Consider the following 13,191-nt stretch of genomic DNA (forward strand, 5'->3'; position numbering starts at 1 on the left):
GCAGCTGGAAGCTGACAAAATGCATGGATGTGAAGGGCCTCTCTTAGGATGTTAACAATTCTCCCATAGCTGACGTGTTGCTGTTTACAATTCTGTCCCATTGGTGTCCTTTCAACCCGCCCTGCCCCCATAGCCCAGAATAGGGAGGAGAGGGTAGAAAAGGCAGCTTTCCGAGAAAGAGAAGGAGCTTTCCAGTATGAGTTACCCCAGAAAAGACCGAGCGAGGTTGCGTCCTCCTCAGAAAAGAAAAAGCCTCCCGGCCGCCAGGGACATGCAAGCCTACAGTCCCTGTCTGGATGTGGACGGTGGTTAAAACTCAAAAGAAAAAAAGGTAGCTCAGCTGCCTGCCAGAGTCCCACCCTGCTCTGACCCAACTTACCCTCCAGGCTCAGGCGGTGAAATCTTTATCTCTCTCCTTGGTGTGGAAAATTGCGCTGAACTGAGGACATATTCTTTCGCGGTTTGGCTCTCCCAGAAGCCTGGGTGTTCCCGTTAACCAGAGCTCGTCCCTGAAACTCTGGGTTTGGCCACTGTCAGCTTCTTGTCCCCATTCAAATGCCGTCCCCTGGCAGGCCACTTTTCGAGCTCAGTCCATCAAGCCACTGCCAAACTGTCCTCTTTGTCCTCGGGTAAGTCTACCTGGCTCCCGGCCCCTGCAGTCCGGCTGCCCCCGCAGCACGGCTGCTCCCGGGTGGGATAGAGAGCACGCTGATAAGGACAGAAGAGGGTCCCGGAGCTTCGGGTTTGTTTTCCGCCCGGCGCGTCAACTCTTCTTAGCGTCTGCAGAGCTCTTACGGCAGCAGAGTTCCTTTCTCTCTCCCCACTTTCACAAATCAATGGAAATAATCATCCTCTGCTACCATTTGTTGCCGTGCGAGACCGGCTCCAGGCGGGCGCCTGCGGGAGCACGGCGGGAGCAGGGGAGAGGCGGCGGCCGCTTTTCCCCCTTAGGCTCTGCGAGGCTCAGTTCTAGCACAGGAACAGATGAAATGGCGACACGGGGCTCAGGTGCAAACACGTGTTTATTGTGGGACCGTGTTCCCAAGACACCGGGGCACCGAGCGGGGCTCGGTTATACCCCGTGCCGGGGTGAGGGGGGAACCTGAGCTGCAGCGAATAGGGACAGGCAGGGGACAGGGGCAGGGAAACTCCGGAGACCGCGGGGAGGCAGGAGCGGCGATGGGAAAGGCGGGGAGGGGCCAGGGACAGACGGTGTGGGGAGGGGGAAGGACAAGGGAATGCAGCATCGGGACAAAGGACCACGTGGGGAGGGGCGGGCTGGGTCACAGGACAAAGGGGGAATGTGCGGGAAGGGGGGAGGGGGAATGGGGGGGGAAGAAGAGAAAGTTACAAATCCCACACTGAACACACATCTTTTCAGTTCACCTGGGTGACTCACCTAACTCCCACTCTTTGCTTTCTACTATATTCTACTATAAAATAAATGTAAAGTGTTTATCTGACCAGCTAAGGTAGACAGAATCAACAGCTTGGTTGCTTGCACCTTGAACTTTAGTGCATGATCTTGGCATCAGCATGTATTTTGGCCTAAACTGGAGAGAGGGTGAGAGAGGAATTTAAGGTGTTTATGAATTTAAGGTGTTTAGCCTCTGCACAGCTAGTGATTTCAAACAACTTTGTCAGCATTGATATGTATCAAAGAATTGCTTGATGGCAGCACACCTCAGCTTGTTCCCAAGATGGTCCCAACAGGGTTTAAAACATCAGTGGTCTCCTCTGCCTGAGGGACAGCAGCACTGAGCTCACAGCACGGAGGGATGTGGCATCAGGGAGCAGGGGAATAGAAGCACTGGGGGCCAGTGGGCAGGATGCCTTTACCAGTGAGGATGGAGACCCTCCTGCAGGAGAGACGTGAAGGACACAGGAACCCTGCCACAAATCCAGAATGCTGATGCTGGGAAGTCCCAGGCCAGGAGCCTCTAGGCAGCTTGTGAAGCTGCAGTTGCCCCTGCAAAGCATCCAGTGGGAGAGGAGAGGTTGGCAGAGGAGAGCTTGGAGTGGACAGCAAGGTGGCCAAGGGGCATCCAGCCAGCCCCAGCCCATGCACAGGTGTGGTCTGTGCTGCCATCCTTCACTCTGCATCCCACCTCCACCCAGCAAGTGACCACCACTGACTGCCTCCTGATCCTCTTCTCTCTGGGGCAAGGCTGTCCTGCATCACAGTCAGCCCTGTGCCCTGCCTCCCATAACTCACTTATTAATCATCATTCTTGTGAGCACCGAGGGGCTGCTGTGAATCTTAAGGGCCAGCTTGTTTGCTGTGGCAATGCAGTGCAAGGCAACACTGACCCCTTTTACCCACTGGACAGGTCCCATGCAGGCTGGCTGCCTGAAAAGGCATTTACTCCTCTGCAGCTAATGTGGAAAAAGGACAGCGTCCCCCTTTCTCAGAGAGCTTGGTGGGCAGACATCCAAAAGGACCAAGGGTGGTGGGTATCTTTAGTAACACAGGAGTGAAGCAAGATGTGGCAAGCCCTCGTGGGATCAGGCACAGGCTGGATGCTGGGAAAGCCCACGGCCATCACACCCCAGGCACTGCTTCAAAGCCAAAAAAGTTTTGGCACCCTGAGGCACAGTCTCAGCTCTTAAGTATGTGTGCATTACAAGTTCTTCTCCCTATCTCCTACAAAAAATGTTGGCATTGATAAATACAATAGTTTGCTCTCTGGAATGGCCAGAAAATGGGTGAATCCTCTGTTTTCTCCTCTTATGCATCATGTATTTATAGCTAACAAAAGCTAGATGAATCAGAGGGTGAAGCTCCAACTCTCAGTAAGTCAGTTTTCTCCACTGGACAGGAAATGTGCATCGTAGAAGAACCTCTAGAGGAATTCACATCAAGACACAGTCTGGAGTGGAAATTTTTATTCCTGGATCACAGGTTGGTGACATGAAATGCACTGCTGGTTGTGTTTTGTGCTTTTCTACTACTATTTCACAAGTACAGTTCTCTCAAGTAGTATTCCATTTCACATCTGAATCTCATGAACAGGAGGGCTGCCAACGAAATTCCTACAAAAGCTGATGTTTACTATTTTGCATTTACTTTTGCTTTTATTTTTAATGGTTTTTTTTAAACAAAAGGACTCTGTTTCTTCAGCTGAATTTGTGATTAGCCTGTTCTTCCTTCCTTTAAAATTATCAGCAGACCAAAGTCTGTCACATGGCAAAATGAGCTAATTATTATACAGCTGCAGAAATCCTTCCTTCCAAATCCAGTCATTGATTGCGTGTGTGCAATTCCCACTGAGTTATGGAGGGAAAGTCTATGCTGGCCTGAGGCATCTGTGCTGGCAAAGGTACAAAGCAAGTGCCTCAGCATGCCACAGATGAGCTCTCCAGGCACCCAGAGGAAAGCAGCACAGATGATTTCCTCTCTTATCCCCCCAGTCCCAGCAGATGATGGCTTCCAAACACCTCCCCACACATTTTCCCCTGTGTAAGGGCTGTAAGAGCCATCACAGAGCCCCTGACCAAGCAGCAGCTAAGGAACGACTCCCTCACAGCAGATTCCTGTGTAAAGGTCCCTGAGAAGCTGGACTGCTTTCCACAATCATGTTTTCCCTGAAGAAGGGGTGTTGTCATAGTCTTGTCCTGGTGGGATGGTGCCTGCCCAGCTGGTTATCCCATGCTCAAGGTGGGGGAAAGTGAGGATCCAGCCCCCTAAGGTGAACAACTATACACTGATAAGTGAAGTAGATCTGGGCTATTTGCATCTCTGCATCAACATGCAGAACTGCTTGCTCTGTGTTTTATGGACTCGTGTTGTGCCCAACCGCAGAGCACCGCCGATTATCGGATACTTGCCTTTCGAAGTGCTGGGTACTTCTGGCTACGACTATTACCACATAGATGACCTAGAGCTGCTAGCAAGGTGCCATGAACACTGTAAGTATCACATGGCCCAGCTTCCTGGGAAGTCACTGGACACTGGGACACCTCTTTTCAGTGAAAAGTTGTTTGGAAGGGGAGGTTTGACTCTTGCCTCAGCCTGTATGTCTTACAGAGCTGTGGCAGACTGCAGGTACTGTAGCTGATTGGCATCTGGGACAGACTTACCAAGCTCTGAAAAATACAATCTTCCCTTCTATATCCCCAAAAGTAGCCAGTGAGACTCACTGAATGGATAAAATACGCCAGATTTGACCCCTGTTCTATTAGTAAAGAATATGCAGGAATAGTTCAAGCAATTCTTGTGGATTATGTCCCCTAATGTTGTTCACTGTGTATTTAGGATTAGCTGTGATACTTTAAATACGGTCTATTAGGATTTAATTGAAAAACTCTTTTACTAAGTAAAGAAAATAAGGCAATGCTTTTCAAATATTTGCTTACAGAACTGGCTGTAACGTCTCAGATTACCAGCTCTGTCTGTCTTGAAAGTATCCTGTCAACATTCGTTTTTATATGTTGACATTGAAATATAGAAAGGCTAAATATGTGGATATTTGGGGACCCCTTGAAATCGCATGGGGGGAAAAGCAGAGATTAATTTGGTTGGTGGATCTTCAAAACCTTCAGTACACCCTGGTTTACTGTAGTTTGAATTCTTGTCAGTCTGGGAATTTTCTTTCAAATTATTTTTGTCTTTGCACAGTGTTATCTGTTATGCTTACTTCACTCTAATTCCATCTGCACACAATACTCATATTTTCAAGCATTTTTATCCCGTACTTTTCTGCTCTAGAACTTAAGATGATCACTCTTAGAAAATAATCCCAGGTGTCTAATTAAGTAGTATGTGATCAGCACATAAAGCAGGATAAGATCTATGTTTAAATTGTAGCGGACACTAATTCATTAGTGTCCAAACTTAAGGTTAATTGTACTGTGTAGGAATGTACCATCCAAAATGTCAAAAGAAGATTCCTACTAATCATTATGATTTTTGTTCTGTCAGAAGCCTGAGAGGAGCACTTACTCAAAATTGGTGCTTATACTCCTGTCTACGTATGACAGATATTTTAGTCACTTTTTTTTTTTTCACATTTCATGTCATTTTCACGTGGGAAATTGTGCTATAAGCTGTGTGTATTTTCTGCTGGCAGTGATGCAGTTCGGCAAGGGGAAGTCATGCTGCTATCGGTTTCTGACCAAAGGACAGCAGTGGATCTGGCTCCAGACCCATTACTACATCACCTACCACCAGTGGAACTCCAAGCCAGAGTTCATTGTGTGCACTCACATGGTGGTAAGGTATGGAAAATCCTATCAGCCGGCCGGGACATAAAGGACAGTGAGATAGGAACATCCTCATATCTGTCAGCATTTTCTTTTAAAAATATAACATCATTTACATGACAAAAAAATTTAGCCTTAACTTTCTGAAGGAAAAATACAGAAAAATCATCAGACTGAACCTTAGTTTATGTTAAGCTTAATTTTTTTTTTTTTAGTTTAGGGGCAGATGAACTATGGCATTTTTCCATTTTGTGCAAAATTAGAGAATAGACAGATCCCTTAAATATTCTCTTTCTCTAATCCTTACGCTGGTTTTGAAGAGATGTGTAGAAGCTTTCCAGTGAAGTCATAAAGTAGGATGTAAACTTGACCTTTTTATATAGTTCTTTAATATGCACCTTGACTTCAAGAAGATAGGAACAGAGTAAAACCTGAAAATTAAAACACTCTCAAATGTTATTCAGTAGCATTTGACTTGTCACTTTTCAGCTGTTCATTCAACCTGTAAAATGTACAGTAATTTGTTCCTCCACTCTTTTAAAGCACATTTTAAGAAATACAGCAGTTTGATGTTGATACATAGAATTATGTTTGCCATTCAGTTATGCAGATGTTCGGGTGGAGAGGAGACAGGAGATGGGCTTGGAAGAAGTGTCCTCAGAGGTGGTGTCCTCAGCACTGAAGGTACAATGAGAAAAGCTTTTTTCATGAATTTATGTAGTCATCACAACTTGTTCTATGTTAACATCACTGAAGACTCCAGCATTGTCTTTCTCCAATATTGGTGGATTATCTCAACTTCATTGCTCACTTGAATTATTTTTACATGAATCAGGTGAGTTTATGAAAAGATAAACCTGGAGATCAGTAGCAGCCACAAATGAATTGGAACATGGGCAGGGGCAGTGGCAGTGTGAGATATCTCACATTTCCTTGGCAAGGTACCACAGTTTAAAGATTCACTGGGACAAGTTCTGTCAATCAGCCCTCTTGGCTGCATCTCAGTGATATCTTGAGGAAAGATAGCAATGCTTATCTTCAGTGCATGGCCTAGTGTCTCACAGAGGTTGCAGTTGCTGTCACATCCAAGTGAACACAAAAGAAAGATTCAGAAAAACATCTGAAGGCACAAAATTGCTATGGCAGTAGCTTGCTATTTATTTATAGCTCAGTGATAGTTGTTTGTAAAATGCATTCATTTGATGCTGTTTGGAAGGGGCATTGATGCCTTTGTCCTGGTCTTCTGCTAGCCTACCTGAGATTAGTTCTGCTCAAGTCATTTTAGGTCTGCCAAAGAACTGGTGTGCAACCATTACTAAATTTTAAAATGCTTTTCCTCTGACAGATGCAGTAGCTGTTCTCTTTTCCTGGTTTGTTTTAGGAAAGTGGCACCAACTTGGATCCTGAACAGCACTTTAATGCACTTGATATTGGTGCCTCAGTCCTCAGTGCTAGTCGGACCCCCTCAGTATCATCCAGGAGCTCACCAAAATCTTCCCACACACCCAAGTCAGATCCAGCATGTGAGTGGCATTCCTGAGTTATGGAATTATTTTTAATTTAGCTAAAGAATGTGTGCTTATATACCGTAGCTGTAATTTAACAGTAAATTATGAGGTATTGATGATATGCACTGACAAAGAAGCGCAAATGCTGAAATGGTAATGTACAGGAGGGAAGTTCCTGGCACAACCACCTAAATGCTGGAAGATGAGCAGTGGGATTAGATGTGAAATGTATTGTTTCAATCTGTTACAAAAATGAGGATTTTGTCTTTAAGATTTGAGGGCACCAGTGTGAGCAATATGAGACTTCTCTAGACTTACATGAGTAGTAACAGCCTGTGGGTGACTCTCTTCTGGCTAAGATTTAGGATACTCCAGTGTTGACTTGGGTATACGCTTTCTGCTTCCTGGTGTGGAAGGAAAGCCAATGAGCTAACCTAAATTTACAGTTATTCAGCCCATAAAAAGGAAGTTCCAGCTGTTTTAGAACAGTTCATGGGTCCTTTTGCACTGCTCATTGGAGCATAGAATCATAATCTGTCTCATTTACTTTTATCTTTGCCCAGACCCTCCTTAAGAGTTTAATTTTATTGCCATTGAAGTCAACAAGAACAGCCCTGACTCCCACTAGAATTTAGCCAGGCCATTACAATTTCTACACAGGTCTTGTTGCATTACCCACTTCAAGCAGGGTTGATTTCCAGCAGGTAAAATCTACTGGTACTTTTCTTGCAGCTACACCAACAAAGCTGATTACGGAGTCTAACACTGCCTTGCCAAGAACACCGAGCACACAGCAGGATTTATCTGTGCATAGACTCAGCCAACCTACTGCTCTTCAGGTAACTTCACAAGGAATCATGGCAATAGGCAGAGGGTGTAACAGCATGTGCCACATACGCAGCTTAGCAATTAAAAAAAACTTACACGGAAGCCACAGCATTAGAAGAAACCTAAAATTTAAAGGAGCCAAACTTATAAATAAAGTTTTGGTTTGTTTTGTTTTTAACCTAGGTTTCTTTGCCTTCTCAGCTTCCATGTGAGCTTCTCCCACAGCAGTTGCTGCCTCAAGCAACTCTGCAAAATCAGCCTGCACCTCTGGCACAGGTTAGTTGGGGATTTGGAAGTGGAATCGATCACTTGCTTATCTCCTGATACTTTCTCATTTTGGGGCTTTTAAGTTACCTCTCTAGTAACTAAAATCCCCAAATCCAAACTCCCAGACACTTAAAATATTGTGGGAAAGTAATCTGAATTGTACACTTGTATGTTTAAACATATAACCTCATGCAGGTGTTCAGAAGCCCGGGTGTGTACGTTCAGGTGTGCACACATCTGTTTCATGAGGAGACAAAAAACAGATAGAAAAAGACTTTTCAACTTCACTTTTATGGAACCAGGTCCCTTCAAGATCAAATTCACAATGAGAATTAAAACCAAAAACTGAGACACCCAGTCCTGCTAAAAACACCTGTTTGGCTGTGCTGATGCAGAACTAACCAGCATTAAGGGACATGCAAATTCAATAACATCCATTTTGTGGTGTGCCAGCAATGGGGAGGATGCCACTGAAGACAAATTTCAGATTCCTCCAATCCCGTATCTCAAAAAAACCCGTATCTCAAAAGTTCATGATGGCCCAAAACATCACCTCAGGTACATTTGCAGTGGATTTTGAAGAAGCAGATTTGAGTACCATGTTCCCAGCACATTTTTTTTCTCCTGTTGTCCTGCTGTGATGATGCACCCCATCATCCTCTGATTTTAGGAATGACAGAGTATTGCTGAACCTAGACTGCTTCCACCATTGATATCATACACTTATTCGCAAGATCCTAGAGTTTATTTGTGTAGCACATAAAGCATATAAAGTCCTGAGGATTCTGGCTTTAAAATAACAAATTCTCATTTATCTTCCATGTTTAATATTCTCTTCATGACTCCACGCTAGCATGCAGCGAATAAACAGCATATCAATTATCTGCTCTGAGCATTCATTTTCTTTTACAGATACTTCTCTCTGTTATTCATTAATGCATTTTCAAACATCAATTAGTTTATGTATTATAAGTCTCCATGTGTTTTGTTTGACTTTTTTCTACCTCCCTTTCTTCTCCATCAAAGCTCTTTGTGAAGAGAAGCTTTCCAGTTGTTTACCAAGAGCCCTGCTGCCTTGTCCCTGCCTAGTAAAAGGCTCTTACTGACACAGCAGCTCCATTTTTTTTCTGACGAATTAGAGTGCTATCCAGTCACTGATTAAGCCTCTTTGGGCCACCTAAATCTTGGTGAAAGGCAGAAGGCTGACTCAATTCTGTCTACACAGGCAGCTCTCTGGCAGCAGTCACAGCAGTGCTCCTGGCGAAGCTCATGATGGAGCTGGACATGGACCACAACATTGCATCTCAGGGTACTGATGGTCACACTCCATAGCAAAACTCCTGTAGACAGTACCAAGTCTCCACACACTTGTGTGATTTTCATAAACTGCTATGAATATTATGATACTACGCACTTTAAAATAATTAACATCAGCCTGCAGCAACATAATTAATTATTCAAAAGACAAAGGTGCCTGCAGCACTAGGTAAGTGAGGGACAAAATCAGGTACATGTGCATCCCACCAGGTACACTTCCTTGGCTTCCTAGCTGACCATTTCCCAGCAGTTTAGTGGCAAAACACAAGCCCATTGCTTGTAGAAATAGTGTGGCCAGGTGCCCTGCTCCCAGCTCACAAGGAGGAGCTGCACAGTTTTCTCCCTGCTGCCTTTCTGCCACTTGTCCTTAGCTGAAGGTGACTGATGGCAGGAACTGGAAGGCCCTGGGTATCCTTGTGGCTAACATTTGGCTACAGGGAAAATATTAGAAGTGGCCACAACTGTGTCTGCAGTGAGCAGCTAGCTGCTGCCTTGGGCACCATCTGCCTGAACTTTGAGTAGTTTTATTTCCAGCAAAGGCTGTGATGGTTCTGTCTCCACTGAAATGCGATTTTAGCTTATGCCTTGCTTGTGTGAATGAACAGACAGCACAGTGTCACCCTAGATGTCACCTGAATGTAAATGGTTTACTTTAAACCAAGTGCTCCCAATTAGAATATTTGTTTGTTTGCCTTCCTCATTGTCATAAATTAAAATCCCCTGCAACACAGCGGATGTTGATGGCTGAATAATAATTAACACTAATAATTCGTTTGGGATTGAGCAGGTGTTATTCAGATGACAGAAAGAAAGAACAAGTCGTTCAGTGAGCTGCAAAACTAATGAAATCCAGTTTCCCAGGGGCTGTGCCTTGCAGGGCTGGTGCATGGAGCCAGCCTTTCCCACAGGAGGAAGGGATAAGTGGATCCTTCTCTCCTTTGCTCAGCTAAAGCTTTCATGAAGTTACAGCAATATGATATTTTTGACACTCTCACAACTCTGTTGAATGTCTCCACCAAGAAACATGGCTCATCTCTTGGGCCAGAAGGATTGAAAAAAGTTGTAAGATAGGCAGAAAATAAAGTTTTAAAGGAAACTGAGCTACAAAACAAATAGGGTCTCTTTTTTTTACCCAGCTACCTATTGTCATTACACTTGTAGGAACAGATTGTCTTGGGACATACATCTTTTTGTTCATCACATTAGAAATGAGGAACTATCCTGACAGACACAGGGGCCATAGGTCCCCTCCCTTGGCTGCAGGTTCCTGGCACCCTGGGGTAGCACTCAGTGGAGAAAAACACCTCTCCTTGGGCATGGTGGAAGAGAAAAATCATAGCATGGAATTGCCAGTCCCTCTCTCTGGCCTGTAGAGCCTACCTGGACCATCACCAGCACTTGTGCATTGAGCCTCCCCCTCCAGAACATCTGCTGACATGATCCCAAATGCATCACTTTATTTTACTTTTTTTTTCTTTTTTTTTTCTTTTTTTTTTTTTTTTTTTTTTTTTTTTTTTTTTTTTTTTAAGAAACCAGACTAAAATTACTGCTGTGGATTTGGCTTGTTTGTTTTGGTTTGGGTTTTGTTTGTTTGTTTGTTTTGTTTTTTTTTTTTTTGTCTGCATTAACAAACCTTGATTTAACTGGTGCAACTATAGAGATCTCACAAGTTTAGTCTGCTGTGTTTGACTGTATCTAGGAAGATGACACTTTTCTGTGTATTACATGCACTTATCTAAGAATTCTGTGGACATTTGTAAATACCTAAGTGAGATGAAGAGCAACTTCATCTGATGCCAGTGACAGAGTTAAAGCTGGGCAGTATTTTCTGTGGAATGTTTTGAGTTAAGCTCTTTTAATTTATTATACAATTAGAGATTTCTCCCTTAATTAGTAGACCAGTTAATGATCTTGAGATAAATACTCTCTGGAGCAGGTCAATTGCTGTTAGTGTCTCATTGTACAAAAACAATAGAAGCTCTGTAAGCACGGGGTCATGGTTAGAGTTATCAACAATTTGGGGGGTAGAGTGGGAAAAGGAAAAAAGCAAAAGAGAAAGTTCCTTGTCTTCATCCATACCAGCTTTCACTCCAGTATACCAGCTAATTGTTGATGTTAAGTATATTAATACAAAAAGCATGTGAAAAAGAAAAAACAAAAAGACAATAAAGATGAATATGGTAATATAAGAACCTGCACAAAAAAAATAATAATAATTTAAAATCAACAGCAATATATTCTTGTATGCAACTTTACAAAGCAAATTCAAATTTAAAACTAAGGCCTGAAAATGGGTTTTGTTTCTTTTTGAAGTATCAAGTGCTTGTGAAATTGCCTGGTTTAAAATTCCTTACATTGATCAGTTGAAGAAAGGCAGGTTATTTTCTCAAAGGGTCATCAAGGAATTTGCATGTTAATCAAAATGTGCCATCACCAAGCCGGGCAGTTAAAATGAAGCTCTTTGCTAAAACTGTTTTTGATTCCTTTTCTAATAAGGATCCTTTCAAAAGCTTAAAAGCAGTCCTCACTAAAAGAGCTCATATAGAGATAATTAGTGTATTAGATTAGATAATTAGATAATTAATTAATTAATTATAATTGTATTTTTAAAAGATCCCTCTGTACAGACCAGGTTAAAGCAGGAATTAGCTGCATCTCGTCTATGATCTGTTGATCACAGCATCATTCCACTCCTAAAATCAGGATACCTGGGACTCTTCAGAACCAAAAGGCTGGGCTACAACAAGCAGCCCTAGATTCCCCTTTGAGTCACTTGTTCTTATTCCCAAACATCTGAGGTCTCTGCTCAACCATTTCTCAGGTTAATTCTTTATACATGGACAAAAAAGAAAGAAAGGAGACCCTGCTCTGGCTTCTGTTCTGTAACACCAATTCCAAGTAACACAAACTTAAACTTTTGGGAGGTTTGACACCATCTTCCTGCTCTGGGAGAGTCGTGGGTGATGATGGCGAGATGATGGTGCTGCTGTTTGCAGGCACAAGAACTGTGAGTCACAGCGGGGCCGAGGGCTCACATTCCCTCCTTGGGCACACAGTGTGAGCTGCGAGTGTTCACAGGTGCCTCTGGCAGCAAAGTGGCTCTGCGGGCTCCTGTCACCAGCAACGGCAGGTGCCACCTGAGCAGCCCTCCCTGCCCCTAAGGCAGGGTTGGCTGTGGGACTGACCCCCACCTGGCCGCCACTCTGTGCAGAGACCTCCCCAGCTGTGTGGGAAAGCCACCCTCCGCCTGATAAATGGAAATAAACCTTCTGAAGTTTTCACTCTTTCTCTGCCAAAGGCCATCTGCCTGGAGATGTCAGCTTTGCTAGAGGGAATGTAAAGGTACTTTCACATACTCAACTGGTTTAAGGTGACGTATTAGCTGATACAAATCTGTTCTGACACATTTAGCTTCCTCTAAGTAGCCAAAAATTTCATCTAAGGAAGTGTACAGTGCTGCTACCACCAGAGCACTCCTTAATTCCTGTGTTGCTATCTTTTTTTTTCCCTACTAAAAAGCCAGAAACAATGTAAGCCAGTGCACCATGGAGGAGAAAGGTTCCAACAGCGAGCATCAGCTCACCCACTAGCACAGAGTCACTGGAACAAATACAGGGACAAGGCAGCATTTTCAAGCCACAGCAGTTTTGGGGTTTTTTTTGCCTGTACACTCACAGCCCTGCATGTTTTCAAGATGATCTTGGATGCCTTGATTACATAAAAACTTTAAAAGATTTTTTGAAGGGTTTTGTTCTTTTTTTCAAAGACTGTTTTTACTTTCAGAATATGAGCTTATCAAAAGCAATTATTCCAAAGCCTATTAAAGTAATAATTAACTTCGGTGAACTTTGAATCATACCTGAAAGCACCAAATACTAGGGATTTATTGCTGTTAGTCCTCTCCACAGCTCTTGAATTATTTCAGTTTGTGCCAGTATTTCTGCTATTGGAGGTTGCACCTGCTTCTTGACCTTGATTAATGATAGCCATTTTTTACTATTATTTTGAACAGCCTTTCTTCCACTGAGTTGAGCTATTCATTTTATATCACATATAAAAATAACTTAAT

General features: G+C 43.5%; 1 protein-coding gene across 6 annotated transcripts in view; it reads left to right on the forward strand.

The window, feature by feature from the left end:
- The window catches only part of NPAS2 (neuronal PAS domain protein 2), a 108,655-nt gene that overhangs the window by 82,131 nt on the left and 13,333 nt on the right, over positions 1-13,191 (forward strand). For 4 of the 6 annotated variants that reach the window (XM_072932671.1, XM_072932661.1, XM_072932668.1 and 1 more), the window contains 7 exons: positions 2,820-2,902; positions 3,803-3,909; positions 5,070-5,217; positions 5,805-5,886; positions 6,584-6,725; positions 7,443-7,549; positions 7,722-7,814. In XM_072932671.1, coding sequence (XP_072788772.1) covers positions 2,820-2,902; positions 3,803-3,909; positions 5,070-5,217; positions 5,805-5,886; positions 6,584-6,725; positions 7,443-7,549; positions 7,722-7,814 — 762 coding nt within the window. The remainder of the gene's footprint in view (positions 1-2,819; positions 2,903-3,802; positions 3,910-5,069; positions 5,218-5,804; positions 5,887-6,583; positions 6,726-7,442; positions 7,550-7,721; positions 7,815-13,191) is intronic. The other 2 variants (XM_072932660.1, XM_072932664.1) reach the window with 2 other exon arrangements.

This window comes from Taeniopygia guttata, chromosome 1 (assembly GCF_048771995.1).
Source record: "Taeniopygia guttata chromosome 1, bTaeGut7.mat, whole genome shotgun sequence".
Lineage (NCBI taxonomy): Eukaryota > Metazoa > Chordata > Aves > Passeriformes > Estrildidae > Taeniopygia > Taeniopygia guttata.